The sequence below is a fragment of the Heptranchias perlo genome, chromosome 5 (assembly GCF_035084215.1).
Source record: "Heptranchias perlo isolate sHepPer1 chromosome 5, sHepPer1.hap1, whole genome shotgun sequence".
Classification (NCBI taxonomy): domain Eukaryota; kingdom Metazoa; phylum Chordata; class Chondrichthyes; order Hexanchiformes; family Hexanchidae; genus Heptranchias; species Heptranchias perlo.
The window spans coordinates 110,384,232-110,408,644 of record NC_090329.1 but is presented as its reverse complement, the minus strand read 5'-3'; the positions used below and the strand labels follow the sequence as shown (position 1 = coordinate 110,408,644).

General features: G+C 44.5%; 1 protein-coding gene across 3 annotated transcripts in view; it reads right to left on the bottom strand.

The window, feature by feature from the left end:
• Window positions 1–9,286: 9,286 nt before the first annotated feature.
• The window catches only part of sobpa (sine oculis binding protein homolog (Drosophila) a), a 270,327-nt gene continuing 255,200 nt past the window's right edge, over window positions 9,287–24,413 (bottom strand). For 2 of the 3 annotated variants that reach the window (XM_067984980.1, XM_067984984.1), the window contains one exon: window positions 10,723–10,810. Coding sequence is in view for 1 of the 3 variants with exons in the window: in XM_067984981.1 (XP_067841082.1) it covers window positions 10,569–10,810 (242 nt within the window). In the remaining 2 variants the exon portion in view is untranslated. Of the gene's footprint in view, window positions 10,811–24,413 lie in introns of all 3 variants that reach the window. The other variant, XM_067984981.1, reaches the window with a different exon arrangement.

The following is a 24,413-nucleotide window of genomic DNA, read 5'->3' as shown; positions in this document are numbered from 1 at the left end:
ATTACACAGAAAGAAACACCCCATAACTTTCTGCTTTAAGGAACTGAATGACACGGTAGATCTGAAAATTAAATTAATGCTGTATTATGCTTGACTACAGATATTTTTTTCGAGGTCCTTACGACTGCACGGCCCCACCATTACAGAGAGCTGTATCACACCCAACATCTTGGTTCTGTCTACATGGACTGAAGGATTCAGTTGCTTTTATGCAAACAATTTGTTTGTATTTAAAACTTTTTAATAAATAATACTATAAAATGTTTAGGAAGCATACGGAAATGAGATATAAAAACACTACAAGGTTTTGTTTACATTTACATAACTGCATTTGAATATACAAGTAGTTAAAGTTCTGTTAAAACAGGTCACATAAATGTTCAGAAACCATTCAACACTAAGCAAGTATAAGAAAGTTGTGTGTTTTTTTATTAATAATTTTAAAACAAGGTTGATAAGAGACACTGAAGCAGGCAGTCACAAAACAATGTAAGTACACAAGCAGTAAATTAAGGCGGCTTATTTTTATTCCTCTTGAAAAAGAAACACTAGGAAGGAGATATTGTTCAAAATACATCGAAGAGTTTGCTGGCAGACTGGGGAAAATTTCTGCTCACAAAGGAAAGACCTGCAGTGCACACAGACATTTGTCTTTCTTCCTTACAGGCGTTTCATTGGAGATCTGTGCTTTTCAATTTTATTTTGACTTTTAAAAAAGGGAGAGTGCAAGTTATTCTATTGTGGAATTTTGGCAGTTATTGATGTAGAAACTAAGAGATTTGTACCTTGCATTATTTTATTACAGGATTACACTCCTTTCCACAGACCCTTGCTGTCAAAAGAATATTTTTTTTTATTTCCAACCCCCCCCCACCCCGAACCTTGCAGGTCAATAAAATTACCATGTGGAAAAAAGTGTTCCTGTTTATTTTATTCTGTATCTTTATATACAGTATATCCATGTACACACCTGTATGCAAGTGTGCATCTGAACACACAGGGTATATGTAATATGCACACCAACGCGACTTGAAATTTGGTCCTTCCACTATCCATAGTCTGTCTGAAATGTCTACGTCCGCTAGTTGAATGAAGATGTTTCCAGGTCTATTTTAAACAGATTAGTGCCTGACCCAGCTTTTTCGTGCTAAAAGTCAAATTCCAAGACAAGTGCGTACATATACAAACAGGCACAATTGGATACATTTCCCTCTGTGCGTAAACAGTCGCTGGTTCATGATGAGTTTAGTAAAAGAATTTTCTTCAACTTTACACACAGCAGAAAAAGTTTAACTTTTGCCGATAGTGTAAAGCGGGTGATGTTGGATCGGCCGCCCATTATACACCTTCGCTTCAATGGAAACTAAGATCGGGAGAGGTTGATAACAACTGGCTGATCCGATATCGCCTGTTTTACACTATCGGCAAAAATTAAAACGACCCCCATTGTGTCTATAGCGATATATATGTCTATTATATATATAGATACATACTGTGCAAATTCACAGATATTGTATAGATGTCGTAAAATATCTATAGATACAGACGTTGTGTGAATAAACAGATGCGCACACATTATTATACATATAATCAGGCTCTTAGAGCATAGGACATATTTCTAATTGAATGGATACCCTGTTTTTCTAGGGAAGCTTAATGCACCTTTGTCAACCATTAATGCATCTAGTAGGGGAGAGAAAGATTTTTCAATTTTGTGTCTGGTTTCCTTTTAAAAGAACTGAATTCAGAATTTATAGACACTGCTGATTCAAAACTGATTTGGCACTGAAAGGAACCTTGGCATCTAATAATAACCAAACACTCGAGATCCCATTCAGCAGGTGAGTAGAGTAGTGATCCTGCTGTCTTCTACACCTGCAGCTCCGGTTGCTGCTCTTTTAAACAAGCCATGAGTTGGTATTTTATTCCGTTATATTATTAGTGCATCATGCATCAAGAATGCCTCACGAGTAAACCTCAACTTCAGTGCTTGTGGCTGCAGGGACTCAATTTTATATATATTTTTTAAAAATCCAGAAAAACAGCTGGGCGATGCATCATTTCCAAGTTGCGTCTATTATCTGAACTGATTTCTGAAACTAAAGCCTTATAAACTAGGTTGTATAAGTTTCCTGTAACTTTCTGTTTAAACATTTTAGTGCACTTTCTAAAGCACCTGCATCCATTAGGAAACACATACACACAGCTTTACACTGCTGGGAATCCCTTGCAGGTAAAAGTTCCATACGGCCCCTGTACATACACAAGTGGTGAGTAACACAGTTTTGGAGAAGAGAAAGACCAGTATTTGCTTACCTTAGGTACAATTCTGCCTTTTCTATGGGGACAAATTATATCTTGGACTAGATGTAAGGGGCAATCTTCCGAGTTTGTGCTCCAGGCAGGGAGCCTTTCCCATTGAGATATTCCTGCCTATCAGGAATTCAGGCTTGCACTGACAATGATTTTCTGGTCACTAAGAGCAGTATGCACCCTAGTGTCCTACATGCTCTCCATGGGTGAGGCTTACTGCCGGGATTGTGAAGTTGGACTATTACTCCAGGAGTTTCTGCCTCAGCTCTCCTGGCAGATGGCAGGAGTGTACAATCAGAATATTGCACACCCCAGCCCTCGATTTTCCAATCACTAATGGTCGTGACATCACTGGCTAGGGATGAGGAATTTCTCAAATATGTGCTCCTGGCATATAGCAAAAAAAACCCTGTTTTGTTATGGGTAACAAATGGGTAGGAGTAGGTTACATGGAGAACACGTTGGAGGTTTAGAATGTTCTAGAAGGTTGCAATGCAGCTATGGGTTTAAGTTCCTCTGTGTCCTGTTTTTAGTGGACCAATTAATGTGTTTACATGAATTTCTGTGCTTGCAATTTCAATGTAGTTGTTTAATGTAAAAATTAAATGGGCCAACAACTGTGTTGACTGGAATTCATACAAACACATTAACCAGTGTACTGAGAACAGCTCAGAGACTAAATTAAATCTGCTGTTGGTCAGATGGCACAGTAAACCAAGATAAATAACTAGGTTGGGGGAGGGAGTGGGGAGTGAACGGGGTTAACAGCCTTGCACACTTTCCCAAACATTTCTGTTTACTTTTCATTTGAAGCTTTAAAGAGTTTTACCATCTTGCACATACCTTCAGTTAACTGTCACTGTTACACTAATCTACACAGTTCCCCATCATGTGACAGGAAGAAGAGGAGTTTGACAACATTACGTCACTGGGCCAGAGTGATGAGAGGATGAGGAGGAGGAAGTTTTCTAAGAAACAATGTACTGTTTTACACAGGTTTAACACTCCTTTAGGTATACATTATAAGCTAGTAATGTGTTAGAGAGGCAAGGGTTTAAGTGCTGTCAAACTGCAAAAGCTTTGTAGACATTGGGTCCACACTGGGCATTGCTGGTTTGAAATAAGTTTCCCTGTATCATCGTATATAATATATATATATAGTCACCATTTTATGGCACTCTCTAATGGAGCTGAATAGTAATCTTCCATGGGGCAGTGTATCTTATGCCTCAAGACCAGAGCGGTATGACCTTTGACAGCTCTGGATGTTACGGGTCAGAAACTCGGCCTTGTGTTGGTCGGGGTGGGGGGAGGGGGTTTGTGGGTGGGAAAGAGTGTAAATCATGACTTTGTGCTGCTCACTGGCTGTACAGGATGTACTTGTGGTACAAGATCTGCTGACATAACATGTGACACTGATAATGGTGAAAAGTGTTTCACATCATTGTAAACATTACTTTCACTGGAGTGAAGACACCGGGTCTATAACTAATTTTTAATTATACATTTTAGGCAGTGTCAATATCAAGCATTCTCCTGGTCAGGTATAAAACAGTTACATGTACTCTGTACAACAAAGTGCCTCAAGCACAAATTCAGTTTCCACACCAACCATCCTGTGGCCTCTCACACTGAGGTTTCCAATTAGTGCTGAGTTTCGGGTAGTTTTGTGCTGTGGGTCCACGCTCACTCGGAGCTGGGTTGGGACTGGGCAAGCTCATCGTGTGTAGGACACTTTCAGCCCAACAGAGAGAAAAGACTTTCATCCCATCAGCCTGGGCTGGATCTGAACCCAGCACCGGGAATTTCCTCGGAGGGAAAGGAAAGTGAAAATATTACAAACAATGTGAAGGGGGAGTTGATGATTAACTGCAGTAATGTTGCCTGTTTATCGTTTTTTTATGTAAGTCTGTACAGCGTTGCACTCAGGATATGTGGCATTTTGATCACCGTGGGAAAAAGATATGCACTCTCATCGAAACTATATTTTCTGTCTGAAGCAGAAAAATGTGGAGAATGCTCTAGAAACTGATGTCCATCATCTTTGAGGGAACAAGGTATTTATATATGTTTGCGAACACTGCATCCCTATTAGTTTGGCTATTACAGAAAGCACTGGGGCGTAACATGGGAGGACCCTAGGCAAGACAGAGGGTCAGAGGGATCTTGGTGTGCAAGTTCACAGATCCCTGAAGGCGGCAGAACAGGTAGATAAGGTGGTAAAGAAGGCATATGGGATACTTGCCTTTATTAGCCGAGGCATAGAATATAAGAGCAAGGAGGTTATGATGGAGCTGTATAAAACACTGGTTAGGCCACAGCTGGAGTACTGTGTGCAGTTCTGGTCGCCACACTACAGGAAGGATGTGATCGCTTTGGAGAGGGTGCAGAGGAGATTCACCAGGATGTTACCAGGGCTGGAGCGCTTCAGCTATGAAGAGAGACTGGGAAGATTGGGTTTGTTTTCCTTGGAGCAGAGGAGGCTGAGGGGGGACATGATTGAGGTGTACAAAATTATGAGGGGCACAGATAGGATGGATACTAAGGAGCTTTTTCCCTTCGTTGAGGGTTCTATAACAAGGGGACATAGATTCAAGGTAAAAGGCGGGAGGTTTAGAGGGGATTTTAGAAAGAACTTTTTTACCCAGAGGGTGGTTGGAGTCTGGAACTCACTGTCTGAAAGGGTTGTGGAGGCAGGAACCCTCACAACATTCAAGAAGCATTTGGATGAGCACTTGAAATGCCATAGCATACAAGGCTACGGACCAAATGCTGGAATATGGGATTAGAGTAGACAGGGCTGATGGCCGGCGCGGACACGATGGGCCGAAGGGCCTCTATCCGTGCTGTATAACTCTATGACTCTATAACATGTGACATCTAATGCGCCTTCACCACTTCATCTGCTTACCGATTGGCTCTACTTACTCAAGACTTATTTGAAAATGATGCACATTTTTTGACAATGTATAAAAAGGTAACATATAGTGCAAATTCATATATATTTAAATAATATAGGGACCTTATATTGATATTTGAAAAGAGGCCCAACCTACAGTATTAATACTAGCACAGTATCAACAGAAGGTTCACCCAGAGTCTCAATGCTGAGACTGTTAACTCTGTTAAAAAAATCACAGTTCGAGTGCTGCAGATCTCATCCAGCTGTGGGCATGAAAAAAGCAAATCTGGGAACCGCGATGGGTTTGGTGAGTTTATCCAGAGAGTGGCTGAGCCTCACAGAGCTGGGAGATCTCTGCTTCAATCCCTAATCTGTGCTGATTTAGCTGGGTGCAGCTGGAGGAGCATTACAATTGGACTCAGTAGCCTTAGGTTAGGGACAGAAAATCAGCCGAGTTTCCTGCTCCCAATCACTATCCAGTTATCCCGGCTGGAGGCGAGTGTGTGTGGATATCAGGTGAAAGCAGGATCAGGCTGGGATCTGATGCCCTCCATGGTAAAATAGCTTACCAACAGTCACGGTCTAGGCACACGTATGAATAATGGGCATGTGGGTGACATATAGGGTTGCTAACCCTCCAGGAATTAAAGATTAATCTCCAGGATACTGCTGCATTAAAAAAAGTTTTTTTTACATTTTCTTTGAAAATTTTTGTTTATTAGTTATAATAGTCAGAGATGGGGAAATAGGCTGTTTGACTGAGAGTCAAGGATCATCCAATCGGGTAATGAAAAGTCTGTTCGCTTTCCAATTGGCGGTGCACTGAGAGGATGGACATGTCAGGGGACGTGGAGGCAGGTCAGATGGAGCTGGAAGTTCACATAATGAAACCTCCAGGACTATGTCCAACCAAAGTTGGTAACCCTAGCGACCTACTAGAGAGTGACTGTCACTGGTGTAATTGTACCCCAGCGAGTGCCCATACCTTCTGAAGAGGAAGCAGAAAGGGAAGGAAATTGGGGAAAGAATAGGTGAAAGAAAAAGTGGGAGGCCTGCCATTTTCCTGGGATCTTTATAGCCTTTCATAGAAATTTTAATAAAAACTCTTGCATCTGTATGAATGCAGAGTTCATTCCAGCTTTCTGATTGGTCCTTACAAAACACGTGACATCAAAAATACCACATGGTTAGAAGGGACCAATCAGAAAGCACTTTGACCGCTAATAAGCAAAGCCACAAGAGCTCCACCAAATCTGTTTAAATAGAAAACACCTTGCAGCAGTTTTTATAGCTATTTTGATACCACTATAAGCTACCATTGTATTGGTGTTCCTTTAATTTGCATTTCAGGAGCCCAGGGTCTGAAAGCCAGCTTAGACTGGTGGCAGGTCTAGATTTACCAGCACATTGAAAATGGATTTAACAACATAAACTTCGATTTAAGTGCCCCCCATTGACTTACTGCACAGGCTGAAGAATCTGGGCTTTGGTTAAACCACATGCCCGCTATACATCAGTGTGGACTTTGGCTGTGACCAGCCACTGAAACCAGCATTGATAGTGTGCAGGACGGCCATAGACTCTTCCAGATGTTCTGCATTTTAACTTGTTTTGATTGTTAAGAGTTAAAAATCAATGTTTATTTTTTGGAGGGAGCAGAGGGCTATATTTAATTCGGCTAATTGCTTCTGAGGGAATCATCCAGAAGTCAGTGAGAGAAAGGGGCCCCTTGTCCCTTCCCCCAAAAGTTATTTTTGTCGCAATATAAATGATTTGTGTGGCACTGAAACTGGAAAATGGCATTTAGAAATAATTTTGAATGATTAAACACAGATTTCAATCATTCCCAGAAAAAGGTAGGTTTTGTACAGCAAATCTAGTAAAGAAAGTCCAGTTCTGATGTTGGATTCCCTCCTGTAAAACTCAAAATGGTGGCAGGTCTGTCCTGGGTCAGATTACACCAATTAATATGGGCCCGTTGCTGCTGGTTTTTTTGTAAATTATTATTATTGTGGGAATCAGGATTATTAGAAATGCACCAAGTCAACACTGTGGCTAAATGGGCTAAGATGTACACCATGGTCTTCTCCTGCATGAAACTGTAACTATTGGGGGATAAGTTTAACCTAACTCGCCGGGTGGGAAATCAGATCAGCCGCCCGATTTTACTTTCCATTGAAATCGATCTGATCGGGTGGGTTTCCCACCGGGCGAGTTAGGTTAAAATGATCCTCAATGTTACTATTTCACTGACAATCCTGCTTTTAATCACTCCGGTTACTCAAAGAGAAACTGGTTAAATAGATCAGATAGCAGATTTCACTTTGTCCTTCCAGAAATCCTATTTAACGCCACGTAATGGCACTGTTACCTTGAATAGCCATCCATGGTTTTGGGGGTGGGTGGGTTGTACATTTTCCTCTTCAGTACATGGGTGGACGAGCTTGCTGGGGTGGAAGCTCCATCACAAAATCAGGCGCAAGTTGCTCAGGATGATCCATAAAATTGATTTTAGTCGAGGGAAGATTTTACACTATAGGTTTTTCCACCCTGACAAGTTCTTACACCCCAGCACGGAGGAGGAAAATCTACCCTCTACCCTCACATACCAACTCCCCCCCCCCCCCCAATATTCCCACCAATCACAGTCTTTCCAAATATAAAATGACCCAGCCTTCCTTGTTCTGATGGCATTGCAGACTGTGATTTTCGTGGGACTTGTGTCTGCTGTCGAAGTTGTTGTCTTTTCTGGCCCACAATACCGCGTGCTTTTGTTGTGATGGGTATTTCGTCTTTGCACACTTACACCACGATGCTCTGATGTGGACACGCAGATTATGGGCTCTGCATCAATTCCCAGGCCTGTGCTGCCTGCCCAATCCTGTTTCTTAACCATTTTATGATTTTTTTTTTTAACCCAGTCACAACCCCGGGAGGGACTTTCCCTTTTTTAAAAAAAAATCATTTTTTTTTGCCAAAGGTCTGCAGATATCGGTGCGCTCGTGCAAGTGCACATAAGTGGTTCTGCACCTTACCAACCAGCCCCCTCTGGGCCTACAGGAAGAGTGGCATCAGCGTGGTGTGCAGATATTGCCAGTCTCTGTTTGAGTGTGGGCATCCTGGGGCCTGAGCAATAAGGATACAAGTGCCTTAGGTGATGGGGTTTAACCAACACATCAGTTGTAAACTCGCACCTCATAATGCTGAGGCCCCAGCTGATGTTTTCTCCTGCAAAAAAAACAGGACGGAGGGGAATGGAAGAGGAAAATGGAGAAGGTTGTCCAGAGTAAATCATTAGTCTGATATTTAATCTCTCTCTCTTGGCATACGTATGCCTCGCCTTAAATATTCCGCCACCAGCAGGACCCGCCTCAAATTTCAGCATCAAATCTCTGACTCAACACTCTCCAATCTGGAGATGGGCTTCACCTTACAACTCACAGCAGAGGGGGAAAAACATTTTTTTTTTGCGAGTCCGCACATCCTCGCATTCAGGATATGTGGCATTTCTGTCGCCAGCTTTGCACTGCTGAAGCCACCTTCTTGCCTGAAGCACAAGCGCTGGGAGAAATGTGAAGAGAATTTGGGACCAGGGCTTTGCAGTGAAGCTCGGGTTTGCACTTTCCATCTTTCTGTCACCCGATCCCAGCAGGCTGCAACCAGTTGCTATGCAGCTATAACATTTCTGAAAAGTTACACCAGGAAAATTAAAACCCACTCAGTGCTTGGGAAACAAAAAAAAAATGGGGAGAGACAGATAAAACATGTAACAATTAGACTAAAAAAAAGGTAAAAACTGAATTATATATCCGTGAAACAAAACACCTTGAAAAGGATCAATATTTAGGCGTACAGCTCAGGTCTCAAATGGCATCTGCCAGGGAACAGAAAGGCTTCATTCGTGCCTGCTCTTTGCTGCACCGTGTGTAACGGCCCCATAAGGTCCAGGCACAAAAGTGTCTGTGCTTTGCGATTACAGCTCGTGTGAACATTATTGGCTTAATTATACTGCAGGAGGAGGGAAGAAAGATGTCACACCGTTGTCGATGACTACAATTAAACGAAAAACAATTTGATATGGTAGCATATTTATCGGACTTTAAAAAAAAAATTACATAAAACATTGAAACAAATCGCTGATTGCACAACGTAAATCACCATGCAAAAATGAGACACCTAAAAAAAAAACCCCATCATCCTTCAAGGGCAGTGCCAGCAGGCTGTGTGTGGTGCACTGTGCACTTTTGGCTAGGTCTATCGTAGTGCAGACAAGTGTATCCTTACCCTGTTTCCTCCACCCAGTATCCGCGGATTAAATTGCACATTTCTCTTTTAAACTCAGACAGGAGAAAGCAAACTGAGAAATAAAAAAAATATACAAGAGGCTCATTCTCACTCTCCCTGCTTTTTGCAGTTATTTTCATTGGTTACTTTGTCCGTCCCAATGCTAAACATCGTGAAAGGACCGTGCGTTGGGGGGTAGGAGAATCTGTCTCACCGACTTCCTCCAGCACTGAAAAGCCCATCAGGGTTTGAAATTTCACCTCCGACTATCAATTCACCTGACAAATACTCCCCTCGGATTACTTTTCACCTTCAGGGGGGGATCTCGGTCTTCAATCCTACGCTCCTTCTGTACTCCCTGAAGGGGTGCTATTTAAAGGGGGGGGGGGGGAGTTGAAGAGAGTCTGAACACAAAGCCCAGAATATTGAACAACTGTTGAGCTTCTCTTGGCGTATAGTAGCGTGTGAACAGCCACAGTACAAAAAAAAATGATTCGTGCAGCTTCCCATATCAGTCAAAATAAAATCAAGGATCATTACAGCACGTAACACTGAAAAACGTGGCTTTCTTAAAAAACAAAGGTTGAAGGCAGCAGCAGTTGAAAAAAAAACAGAAGGGAAGAAAGGAAGCTATCGACCTTGACCATGTACCTAATTCTGAGAAGACAGTCCATCAACAACTGCTTTGCATCACTCAAAAAAGAAGAAACAGTCTTGCTTTCCTTCCTGCACGAGTTGAGCCGCTGACCAAGTGTAGAACGCAATTCCAGCTCTTACAGGCTTGCAGCAAAACGCAACGGGTTCGCCACCTAACCTTCAGACACATGTTAGTCTCTAATCCCATCGTTCGGTGCGGGAACAGTCGAGGAGGGAAGGTTTTTTATTTAAAAAAAGAAATACCTAAATTGGTCCGTGTATCCGTTTTGGAAAATTAACTGAAGAAATTAAAAACAGGTCACTCTAGGTACAGTGCAAAGTCACGAAAACAAAAAAAAAAAGGGGGGGGGGAAACAGAAGAAGGAATGCCACAAACTTGTTCTGATGGCTGGAAGATGCTGCTGTAGATCCTCTAGTGGGAGGAGGAGACGCTGGACTCGGTTTGCTCCTGTACGGAATTGTTCCACATTGTCTCTTTCAACTCAGAACACTGAAAGTAGTGCCGCTTCCGATGGGACGTCGCCTGGCTCGACGCCTGCACTTCCAGGCGGGCGCTGTCTGGAGAGCTGACGGCTGGCAGCGTTTTGGTGGAGGGGAAGTTGACTGCACTGCTCCATTTCTCCAGGCTGCTCAGCGGATTGTCAACTGAGATTCCTGGAAAGAGAACGCAACTGTGGGTAAATCATCCCTGGCTCTTTTTCTCGGGTAACCTCAGCTGCGGGCACCGACCTGGCACCACTGCGCCAGCCTCGGCAACGAGTCTCCGCAGTCACTGCCGCTTGTCACACGAGTGGTGAGCCTTGGTGTACATCAACTGTTGTACACACATGCTACACGTCAGATGAATGGGGTATACCCACTCTACAGAGCGAACGCTGGTACAGTCATAGAATCATACAGCACAGAAAAGGGAATCAAGGGATCTGGGGATAGGGCAGGAAAGTGGAGCTGAGGTAGAAGATCAGCCATGATCTGATTGAATGGCGGAGCAGGCTTGATGGGCTGTATGGCCTACTCCTGCTCCTACTTCTTATGTTCTTAGAAGGAAGTCATTCAGCCCATCAGTCCACCCCTGATAATTCAAAGTTTTTTTTGCACAAAAAAATAAATGTATCCAATATTTGAATTAAGCAAGGTAAATAACACAGCTAAATGGGAACTTAAACTTGTTTACTCAAAGTGTGGTTAGAATGTAGAACTTACTACCACATGGAGTAGTTGAGGCGAATAACATAGATGCATTTAAGGGGAAGCTAGGTAAGTACATGAGGGAGAAGGGAATAGAAGGTTATGTTGATAGGGTTAGATGAAGTTAGGTAGGAGGAAGCTCATGTGAAGCATGAACACTGGCATTGACCTGTTGGGCCGAATGGCCTGTTTCTGTGCTATAAATTCTATGTGATACTATGTAATGCTAAAAAAAAGAACATTGAATTCCCAGAGGACTTCAGTTAAGTGACTTTGAATTAAGAGGAATAGACTGTATGAAGAGCAGGACAAACTGAGCTGGTGATGGAAGAGGTGGTCTTCATTAGCCTAGTATTTCAGATTGGTGCAACAACTGTCTGACCAAACGTAACCTCCCGTGCAGACAGGGTGGGTCACATTCATGAGGTGCATGTGCTATGACTGCCGCTGTCAGCTTGCACTGTAGATGCAAGCTATGCTGGCGTCACACAGGCCACCTTCTTGAGGTCACACTACCATCTCAGAAGGAATCTTTCCCAGCTACCGTCGAACCTGAAGGAGGAGCTGCAGGACTCGAAACCCTGTCATTTATTCAAACTTTCATCTAATAAACAGGTTCAACTCCCAATACTGGGACATGTAAGAAGTTTAACATTTCAAATCAGAATACTGCAAAAAAAAACACATACATGTTGTGCAGATCCATACATGTCTCAAAATCCTACTGTATAATACTCACCATTAGAAATCTAAAGAAAAAAGTTTGACAATAGAACATGCGTATATTTCGACAGTATTGAAAGAGATAAAGGATTGAAAAGAATCAAGTGTAAAGATGATCAATAACAATTTTCCAAAGCCAGTATTTAAACATAAAATATTTTACATATCACAACATATTAATAATGCCTTACCTTTTTTTTATTTGCTCTTGGGACATGGGCAACACTGGCAATGCAGTATTCATTACCCATCCCTGGTTGCCTGGAGACAACCATGTAATGTGGGATTGGTGCCACTTGTAGGGCCCAGAACTCGGTAGGAGTGGCAGATTCCCTTCCCAGAATGACATAGGATATTAGTGAACCAGTTGAGTTTTTATAACATTCCAGCAGCTTTCATTGTCATTTTCTGGTACTACAAATTATCAGATTTATTGAATTCAATTTCATAACTTGCCATGGTGGGATTTGAACTAACAACCTCTGGGTTACTAGTCCAGTATCGTAACTACTAGGCTACCATACCTGAGAATCACTCTGCTGAAGACCGGTAAAAGTAAGTTGTGCAAGTTACTTCTCATCAAACATGGAAAGTATTTTCCAAAAAGATCACCAAACATGATGAATCAGAATACTGGAATCTTGAGAACATAAAGCACAAAATGAGGAAGGGCCGTTTGGCCCATTCAGCCCACTTCCTCCACACACCATAAGCAATCTACCCTGTCATGGACTCTACCCCATCTATGTAATACTCAGGCAAATTTCTCCATAAAGACTGTCTGATTCTCAAAGGTAAACAAGTAAAACTCCTGAATATTCATCCATTCCCACATCTCTACTATACAATACACCCTCTTCCAGGGTCCAACAGCTGACGATTGTGTTTTATGGAGCATTTGATCATCTCAGGTTATATTTAGTCCTATTCTATCCTCTCTTTGTTACTTTTAATGAATTGTAAATGTGTTGTTTATAAATGAGTCTATGAATTCATTAGTCAATGCAGTGAGGAAAATATCACGCCAGATATTTCACCAGCTCCTTTTTGAAGGAATTAATTGACAACATCAATTGGGAGTCTGTTCCACATTTCTGCTTAAGAACATAAAAACATAAGAAATAGGAGCAGGAGTAGGCCATACGGCCCCTCGAGCCTGCTCCGCCATTCAATTAGATCCTGGCTGATCTTCAACCTCAACTCCACTTTCCTGCCCGATCCCCATATCCCTTGATTCCTTTAAGAGTCCAAAAATCTATCGATCTCAGTCTTGAATATACTCAGCGACTCAGCATCCACAGCCCTTTGGGGTAGAGAATGCCAAAGATTCACAACCCTCTGAGTGAAGAAATTCCTCCTCATCTCTGTCTTAAATGGCCAACCCCTTATCCTGCAACTATGCCGCCTAGTTCTAGACTATCCAGCCAGGAGAAACAACCTCTCAGCATCTACTCTGTTAAGCCCCTTCAGAATCTTATATATTTCAATGAGATCACCTCTCATTCTCCTAAACTCCAGAGAGTATAGGCCCATTCTACTCAACCTCTCCTCATCGGACAACCCTCTCATCCCAGGAATTAATCTAGTGAACCTTCGTTGCACCACCTCTAAGGCAAGTATATCCTTCCTTAGATAAGGAGACCAAAACTGTACACAGTACTCCAAGTGAGGTCTCACCAAAGCCCTGAACAATTGTAGTAAGAGTTCCTTACTCTTGTACTACAACCCCCATGCAATAAAGGCCAACATGCCATTTGCTTTCCTAATTGCTTGCTGTACCTGCATACTAACTTTTTGTGTTTGTTGTACGAGGACACCCAAGTCTCTCTGAACACCAACATTTAATAATTTCTCACCATTTAAAAAATATTCTGTTTTTCTATTCTTACTACCAAGTGAATAATCTCACATTTCCCCACATTATACTCCATCTGCCACATTCTTGCCCACTCACTTAACCTGTCTATAACCCTTTGCAGACTCTCAGGGCTCGATTTTAGGGTCGGGTTTCCTGCGGGTTTCCAGCGGGGGGGCCCCGAAAATCCCGATATGCGGTCACGTGACCGGATCGCACCGCGATCCCGACCACTTCCGGGTTCCCCGATGACGTGCGGGGCTGCGTGCGTGGCCCCCGCTGGTGGGAATCCCGCAGGCAATTAAAGCCAGCGGGGTTCCACTTGAGAGTACTTACCTTGCTTGTTGAGGTCAGTTAATGAGCTGAATCAGCTGTCAAAAGAGGAAGTGTGGGATTTTACCTGCATCGCAGAGTGTTTCACACACTGGGGGAAACAATCTCTCTCCAACCAGGCGTGTTGCATCCAGCAGCCTGTGGCAGGTGCCAAGGTGCACTCCACGGGGGAGAGCCCTCACCCACGCAGGAGGCCACCGCATCACATAGGGCAACCCCTGCCCCCCCACCAAGCCAGAGGACAGACCGACACGAAACCGCAGCCCCAGTCCGAGGAACCACCCACGTACCCTGCACAACCCCTCAGACCAACACCTGCCAGATGGGTGGTGCGTGGACACCCTCGGAGGACGAACAACATGACCAGCCCCAGCAGCCTCGCAGTCCACGCCGTCCGCCACAGAGACGTGGAGCCCCCCAACACGGTGTTGTTGCACGCCCACCTGCACAGCAGGAGGGAGGGCTACCGCAGAGAGAGACGCATTGCAGAGGGCACTACCCTCGCCACAGGGTCCACAGACCGAGGCGCAGCTCCCCGGACCTCTCCGAGCAGCAGTGCACACGGAGGCGCAGATTCGCTCGACATGTAGTCGTGGAGATCTGCAGGCTCTTTCATGCCGAGCTGCTCCTGGCTGGCCCCAGCACCAACTGCTTACCTGTCGCTGTCAAAGTCACCACTGCCCTCCACAACTTCTCCTCCGCATCCTTCCAGGGTGCAGCCGGCTACACCGCCGATGTCTCTCAGTCGTCTGCGCGGAAGAGCCCTGCAAATACACCTGCACCTACTCTGCAGTAACACGATGGGTGGCATCAGTGGTGGGTCCTCATAGTGATACCCAGGAGCGGGCATTATTGGACACAACAGACAGGATTCGCGGAGACATGGCAGTGGTGGTGCCAATATAATGTGTGCTGTTTGTTGCTCTGAAATTCAATATAGGTAACACCCATGGCAAACCCTCCGACACCCTTGTGCACCCCCTTCATGCTCACGAAACATTTGCCTCACGCTGCCTACTGCACATATGTGATGCATGCCCTGTGGCTGCAGCACAGGTGGTGGCAGGTTGAGTGAGGCTGGCCATGAGGGAGATGCACGAGAGGGTGAGTATGGGATAGAGCCATGAGATTGTATGAGGATTGGGTCGTGTGTTAGTGGCAGGATGAGTACTGGCGAGGTGAGTAGGTGGAGGTAAGATGAGGATGGGGTTTGAGTGGGTATGAGGGGTGATGTGACAGAGTAGTGTTGGCGGTGCCGAAGGAGATGTGGGGTTGGGGCAGTGTTGTGGCAGATGGAGTGTAGGGGAAAGACTTCGTGTTCTCACTGTGGCTGACCTACTGAGGTCATTGCAGCGCCTCCTGCACTGTATGCAGGTGGGCGATATGTTGGTTGCGCAGGTGACCCCCTCTGCCACCTCGAGCCAGGCCTTCTTGGTGGCAGAGGCTGGCCGCTTCCTCCCGCCCGCCGGGTGGAAGATCTCTGTCTTCGCCCTCCTCCTCACCCCATCTGATGATACCTGGGGTGAGGCATCATTAAACTGGGAGCAGCCTTCCCCCTGGGCTGCTCCATGCTGTAATTTGTTCCATTGGTTGCAGCATCTGTCAGTGGAGGACTGCCCCTTTAACTAGAGAGCCTCCAGCTGACAGATCGTACTGCGCATGCGCAGCCCGCCCGACGCACAGACCAGCAGCGCGGACCCCGGAGGAGCAGGTAATTGATTCCTATTAGTGTGTTGCCTGCTACGATCGCGCGGGCAACCCACTAATTTCACCGAGCGTGTTGACTACGCTCCCGAAACCCAACCCGCCGGAAACCCGCAGGCCTAGTAACATCGAGCCCTCAGTGTCCTCCTCAATGCTTACTTTCCCACCTATCTTTGTATTGTCAGCAAATTTGGATACATTACACTCGGTCCCTTCATCCAAGTCATTAATATAGATTGGAAATAGCTGAGGCCCAAGCACTGATCCTTGCGGCACCCCACTAGTTACAGCCTGCCAACCTGAAAATGACCCGTTTATCCCTTCTCTCTGTTTTCTATCTGCTAACCAATCCTTTATCCATGCTAATATGTTACCCCCAACCCCATGAGCCCTTGTGTAACAACCTTTTATGTGGCACCTTGACGAATGCCTTTTGAAAATCCAAATATACTACATCCACTAGTTCCCCTTTATCTACCCTGCTAGTTACATCCTCAATAAACTCTGAACTGCTGCTCTCTGGTAAAATATGTAGCGAAAGTAGATGATTAAAAAATGTTGATATAAGTTCTAGGAGACAATGGGGTAGATTTTTCTCTTTATAAGGCGCATAAAGCATCAAATGGATGAAACGGAGGTGGGAAAATGGGAGATGGATGACTGCATCCCTGTAATGCAGCCTGCCCGATCTCCCATCCATGTAAATTAATATTAGGAAAATCAGGCTCTTGCAGGACAGATGTGCGATCCTCCACGCACAATTTTCCTATCTGATGTTTTACGTGCAAGTGTTAAAGACTAAAATCTGTTGCCAACGTTTGAATGCATGGTGAGACATCATGGGGTAGAAATGTGATTGCGCACAAATAATGAGCACATGCTACACGTGCAGGGACCACGTGAAAATGGGGCTGGCTGCTCATTATCACGGGTCAGGCGTGCAGCCAGCACAACCACCACTCCTTACCGTCTGTGCGCCTGTTTGGGGAGGTGGGAATTCGGGCATCTCTGATGCCATTTAAAGGCAACCAGCACCTCTTAAAGGAGAGGTGCGCTGTGGTTGCAGGCAGAAGGGAATGTTTGTGAACAGAGAAATGGCTTCAAGACCTGTAGATTGGTTCTCCGATGCTACTTTGGAGGCCCCGGTCCAGGCATTGGATGGGAGGAGGGAGATCTTGTTCCCCCGTGGGTCAGAAAGCCCTCCAGGCAACAACTCTTGTTGCCAGAAGGAAGTCATGAGCCATGTCTGGAGGGGATAGCTCATCACCAAGTAGCCGGTCTGTGATCTGATGGCCACACTTGCAATAAAGGCGGCACAGGGGACTGGCGCAGGATGATTGAATCATGACTGCTGCCAGGAGACTGGGCACAGAGCTGCATAATGTGCTGCCTGTGGTCGCATACCAAGGAGCGCATTCAGAAAGTGGTATTCCTTTCTATTGAGAAAGATGGCAGGCTGGTGATGGGAAGCATACAGGGCAATGTGGGTGTAGTCTACGGCACCTTGGATCCCTGGGGAAGCCTTCAATGCCGGCGAAGCCTAGTGCTCCCTTGTCCTGCTTCACCCCCTCCAGGTGATGTGTGTGTTTTCCTCCTGGCGTAGAGGGGCTCGATCATTTCCCTGATACAGCGGTGCACAGCAAACAGTGATAGATGTTGATGTCACCTGCTGCAGCATGGAACGGCCCCGTGGTGTAAAAGTTAAGAGCCACGGTGTCCTTGACAGCTGCAGGCAGTGGTGCCCATGCCCTGGTTTGGGGCTCCAGTTGTGGCTGCAGCAGGTGACAGAGTTCCGTTACAGCCTCCTTGGTGAAGTGCGGGTGCCTCACGCACTGCTCCCTGGTGAAGTCGAGGTATGAGAAGTACCACCTGAAGACCTGCTGTGGGTATGGCCTCCACCGCAACAGCCTCATCCTCCCTGCTCCTGCTCTCTTCTTCGCTGCTCCCAATCCTCCTCCAGTCCTAAAGACAGACCTACCAGAACACAATGACTGGAATAAACTGTTTCAAAAGCAGACAAGAGCATCAGCACAAAGTTGTTCCCAGAAGTGGAGGGAGATGTACAGTGCTGTTCCCCAGGGGTCGGTATTAGGACCACTGCTTTTCTTGATATATATTAATGACTTGGACTTGGGTGTACAGGGCACAATTTCAAGATTTGCAGATGACAGAAAACTTGGAAGTGTAATAAACAGTGAGGAGGATAGTGATAGACTTCAAGAGGATATAGACAGGCTGGTGGCATGGGCGGACATGTGGCAGATGAAATTTAACGCAGAAAAAAGCAAAGTGACCCATTTCGGTAGGAAGAACGAGGAGAGGCAACCCAGTTGTCCTTGGAACAGAGACGGTTGCGAGGAGATTTGATAGGAACATAGGAACAGGAGTAGGCCATTCAGCCCCTCGTGCCTGCTCCACCATTTGATAAGATCATGGCTGATCTGTGATCTAACTCCATATACCTGCCTTTGGCCCATATCCCTCAATACCTTTGGTTGCCAAAAAGCTATCTATCTCACATTTAAATTTAGCAATTGAGCTAGTATCAATTGCCATTTGCGGAAGAGAGTTCCAAACTTCTACCACCCTTTGTGTGTAGAAATGTTTTCTAATCTCACTCCTGAAAGGTCTGGCTCTAATTTTTAGACTGTGCCCCCGACTCCTAGAATCCCCAACCAGCGGAAATAGTTTCTCTCTATCCACCCTAACTGTTCCCCTTAATATCTTATAAACTTTGATCAGATCACCCCTTAAAATTCTAAACACTAGACAATACAACCACAATTTGTGTAATCTCTCCTCGTAACTTAACCCTTGAAGTCCAGGTATCATTCTAGTAAACCTACGCTGCACTCCCTCCAAGGCCAATATGTCCTTCTGAAGGTACGGCGTCCAGAACTGCTCACAGTACTCCAGGTGCGGTCTAACCAGGGTTTTGTATAGCTGCAACATAACTTCTGCCCCCTTGTACTCTAGTCCTCTAGATATAAAGGCCAGCATTCCATTAGCCTTATTGATTATTTTCTGCACCTGTTCATGACACTTCAATGATCTATGTACCTGAACCCCTAAGTCCCTTTGGACATCCACTGTTTTTAACTTTTTACCATTTAGAAAGTACCCTGTTCTATCCTTTTTTGGTCCAAAGTGGATGACCTCACATTTGTCTACATTGAATTCCATTTGCCACAGTTTTGCCCATTCACCTAATCTATGAATATCCCTTTGTAATTTTATGTTTTCATCTACACTGCTTACAATGCCACCAATCTTTGTGTCATCAGCAACTTAGATATGAGACTTTCGATGACTTCATCTAAGTCGTTAATAAATATTGTGAATAATTGAGGCCCCCAAGACAGATCCCTACGGGACTCCACTAGTCACATCCTGCCAATGTGAGTACCTACCCATTATCCCTACTCCCTATCATCTTTCGCTCAGCCAACTTCCTAACCAAGACCGTACTTTTCCCTCGATTCCACAGGCTTCTATCTTAGCTAACAGTCTCTTATGTGGGACTTTATCAAATGCCTCGTGGAAGTCCATATAAATAACATTCATTGACATTCCCCTGTCCACTACTTTAGTCATCTCTTCAAAAAATTCAATCAGGTTTGTCAGGCACGACCTACCTTTCACAAATCCAAGCTGGCTCTCTCTGATTAACTGAAAATTTGAGGTGTTCAGTCACCCTCCAGCATTTTCCCCACAACAGATGTTAGGCTAACTGGTCTATAATTCCCTGATTTCCCTCTCTCTCCTTTCTTAAAAAGCAGAGTGACATGTGCAATTTTCCAATCTAGAGGGACGGTTCCTGAATCTAGGGAACTTTGAAAGATTATAGTTAGGGCATCTGTAATGTGCTCACCTACTTCCTTTAAAACCCTGGGATGGAAACCATCTGGTCCTGGGGATTTGTCACTCTTTCGTGCCATTATTTTCTTCATTACTGTTGTTTTACTTATGTTAATTTTATTAAGTCCCTGTCCCCGATTCAATATTAGTTTTCTTGGGATTTCCAGCATGCTATCCTCTTTTTCTACTGTAAATACTGACGCAAAGTAATTATTCAACATGTCTGCCATTTCCCCATTGTCAATGACAATATTCCCACTTTCAGTTTTTAAGGGGCCAACATGCTCCTGACTACCCTCTTTTTCCTAATATAACTATAAAAGTTCTTCGTATTGGTTTTGATATCCCTTGCAAGTTTCTTTTCATACTCTCTGTTTGTAGCTCTCACTATCTGTTTTGTGACCTTTTGTTGATCTTTGTATCTTTCCCATTCGCCAGGATCTGTGCCATGTTTTGCCTTTTTGTATGCACTTTCCTTATGTCTTATACTGTCCCTTACCTCTTTAGTTGTCCATGGCTGTTTCTTTTGGCAAGTAGAGTTCTTGCCCCTCAGGGGTATAAACCAATTCTGTATCACATTAAATGTTTCTTTAAACATTTCCCACTGATCATCAGTCGTTTTACCCATTAACAGATTTGCCCAGTTTACTATGAACAGTCTCTGTCTCATCCCATTGAAGTCGGCCTTACCCAAGTCTAGAATCTTAGCAGCTGATTCACTTTTTTCCCTTTCAAACAATACCTTGAACTCGATCATGTTATGATCACTATTGGATAGATGTTCATACACAGTTAAGCTGTTAACTAAATCTGGTTCATTACTCATTACTAAATCTAGTATGGCTTGCCCCCTTGTTGCCTCTAGGACATACTGCTGTAGAAAACTATCCCGGACACACTCAAGAAATTCACTACCTTTCTGACAGTTGCTAGTCTGCTTTTCCCATTCTATGTGAAGGTTAAAGTCCCCCATTAAGACCACAATGCCTTTGTTACACGCTTGTCAAATCTCTGCATTTATACAATCCAGCACTTCAGATCTGCTGCCAGGGGTCCTATACATAACTCCCACTATAGTCTTAGATCCTTCCCTATTTCTCAATTCAACCCATAAGGTCTCTGTTAGCTGCTTACCTCTCGTTATATCCTCCTTTATCATTGAATTGATTTAATCTCTAATCACTAAGGCTACTCCTCCCCCTCTTCCATTTTCCCTATCTCTCCTGTAGACCTTGTAACCTGGTATATTTAGTTCCCAATCTTGACCATCCTGCAGCCATGTCTCAGTAATAGCTGTAAACAATTTTACAACACCAAGTTATAGTCCAGCAATTTTATTTTAAATTCACAAGCTTTCGGAGGCTTCCTCCTTCCTCAGGTGAATATTGGTGAATATTCCATCACCGGCATCTCCACATCAGTAATAGCTATCATGTCATACCCTCCAATTTGAATCTGTGTCTGTAGTTCATTTAATTTATTCCTTATACTCCGTGTGTTTGTATATAGAACTCTTAGTTGGGCCACACACCCTAGCCTGACCTTCAGCTTTGATGCTGGGTTAATCGGTTTACACCTTCTAGTTTTCACTTTATCTGTAGTTCCTAAAGTACACTTTTCCCTTTCACTTGTTCTTGAACAACTATTTGTGCTATTTGTATTGTAAATTTCCCCTAGGTCTTCCTTGATAGATGTATTCAAAGTCATGAAGGATCTAGACAGAGTAGATAGAGAGAAACTGTTCCCATTGGCGGAAGGGTCAAGAAACCAGGGGACATAGATTTAAGATGATTGGCAAAAGAACCAAAGGTGATAGAGGAAAAACTTTTTTACACTGCGAGTGGTTAGGATCTGGAATGCATTGTCCGAGGGAGTGGTGGAGGCAGATTCAATCATGGCCTTCAAAACGTAACTGGATAAGTACTTGAAAGGAAAACATTTGCCGGGCTACGGGGATAGAGCGGGGGAGTGGGACTAGCTGGATTTCTCTTGCACAGAGCTGGTGCGGACTTGATGGGCTGAATGGCCTCCTTCCGTGCCGCAACCTATCTATGCTTCGATGATAAGTCAGAATTCATTTGTGGAATGTAGACAATAGCCAAAAAAGGCTCAGAAGTTAACTAGTAGCCTGAGGACAGACCAGCAATTAACATGAATGGAGGAGATAAGCCCTTTAAATAGTGCTCCTGCAGGGTCCTTGCTGACCATTAGCACCATGAGCTTCTGGGTGAGTTTATCATGTACTGAGGCAGGTGTTCTGGCAGACCAATTTCATAAACGGTCCTACAGCCAGCGGAGGACCCTAATTTAAATATTGTAATGAGCTTCCTGAATCGTTCCGGATGCTTCCGGAGCAGCCCTATCTAATATGGCGAGTGGCTCACTATCGGCATGAGATGGCACGTGCGTCCGCCATCCGCCAAACTGGACCCTTGGGCACCCGTTTTACACATGAAAAATGGGCGCAGCGCAATCGAATTTCTAGGCCCACATCCCTTCTGCTGCACTCAGTAAAAAAACACTACTCGCCCAGCACTGGATTAAAGGATGAATCAACATCCCTGAAAATAAATAGTTTCACATCGCCTGATCGCCAGGTATTTGATTATCTGCCACATCTCAGCACTTCCACCTGACCTGCACCTCCTCAGGGCTGGAGGACAGCGCTCGAAATCTGAGTTTCTTTGATTAGAAACAATATAATTGGGATACATAAAAATGGGAAGTGTTTTAATTTACTGTACTTCCCGACAGCACTGTTCCTGTTTCATAGTGATTTTGGAGGGATGCAATCAAGGGACTGTGCATGGAGTGAAAGAACAAGAGTTCAGCCCTGGGTCGCCCCACGCACTGAGTTCACAAACTTATCCATCCCCTCAAAGGGAAGCACCGAAAGGAGAACCCCACACGGATGGAAGGAGGGGGTGGATGGAAATCAGACAGCAGGTCATTTAAAGGTGCCCCGGTGAACATTGCACCTTGCAGCTCAACTGTAACATCACTGGAAGCCTGGCTTCCTACCCACCCACCATCTTAGCTCAGAAACTGTATGTTGTTGGGCAGATTTACTGTAGCTCATTATAACAAAGGGACTGAAATTATTCCTGGTGATCAGAAAAAAAAAGACTTTTTTTAAAAAAGAAAACCAGCTGTGTTGGTAACGGCCTAAAGAGACTCTCTGCTGCGCTTAGTTATGTTAACAATAACAAAGTTCCGTGAAGCCAATGAAAACTTACCTTCAATAATGTTACACTTGCCTTTTCCAGATCATAGTGTGTTGACAATTTAAAAACAATTGAAATAGTTTTGGATCCTGCAGCAGTGGAGTGCACAGTCTCAGGTGGGAACGGAGGGATCAGTCTGCAGCAAAAGGCCCTCCTGTGGAGGATGTAATGGAGAGGCCGAGGGGCACATCGGAGGGCTGGGGCAAACTCCATGACAATCCGGTGCAACCATGGCAACAAGCAGCCGACACGGTGAATGCGATGTCTGTGACCTGATATACTTGGAGGGATATGTGAAAGAGGATGAAAAATGCAGAAGTAGGCAGTCTTAGCAGGGATGACAGTTACACTTATACCTGCGTGAATGTCAATTGAGGGGGTTTGGAAGGGTAGGTGTGAATGGCTTAATTATGAGGAAGCGCCTTGTACAGGAAGTGATTCTTCTAGGTCAAGAGCCATAGCACATTTAAGTATCCCACCAGCAGCCTCGATGGTAATGCACACACCTTGCTAGCATACAAGATTACTGGATAGCGAACTCACTGCTGTAATGCCCACTTGTTTTTCTTTTTCAAGATAAACTGACATTTAATGGAACAGAGTGACAGGAATCTGAAGGAGATCCTGCTTCATAGAAGGAGCAAAATACATTGATATTTCAGTTCAGAAATATGATCTTAAAACCCACTCAATACTTCACGAGAACTTGGCTCCAGTCACTCATGAGAATATAGAGGCTATTCAGAAGATTGAATGACATAGTAGGTTAAATGCTGTACCTTCACCTTTAGGATCTGGGTTGGAATCCAGCACAGACTGAGGGGATGAAAGTCTCCTCTGTCTATTGGCTGCAGATGGAAGACTCAGTCTAGTTTCTAGTGAGCATGAACACACCGCACATAAACAACCTCTAATGTGGAACTAACTTAAACCCAGTTAGACTACCTGCGACCTACAAGGTAAGTTTTTCACATTTACTTACCTGAATATGGAGCCCAGAGGAGGAGGAGTGCTCCTCCCGACCCCACATTTAAAGAAAGCTTGCCGCCGCTCCCGCCCCGACACGGCCCTCCCCCTGGCCTCTGATCCCAACCCCCAGTCTCCTCTCCAGACTCCCGATTCTCCAGGCTGGCTCTATTGTAATGAGGCCCAAGGCATAATATCGGGGGCGCCTTGTTCATCACCATTCAGGCATAGAGCACGTATCCTCCCCCCTCCCCCCACGTGCCCAAAAATAGGCACGCCTGAATTTCTAAACCAATGTGTCCAGATTATCTGAACACAAATTTCCTGCTGTGTTTCCTACATTACAACCGTGGCTACACTTCAAAAAGTACTTAATTGACTTGTGTTTTTGAGACATTCTGAGGAT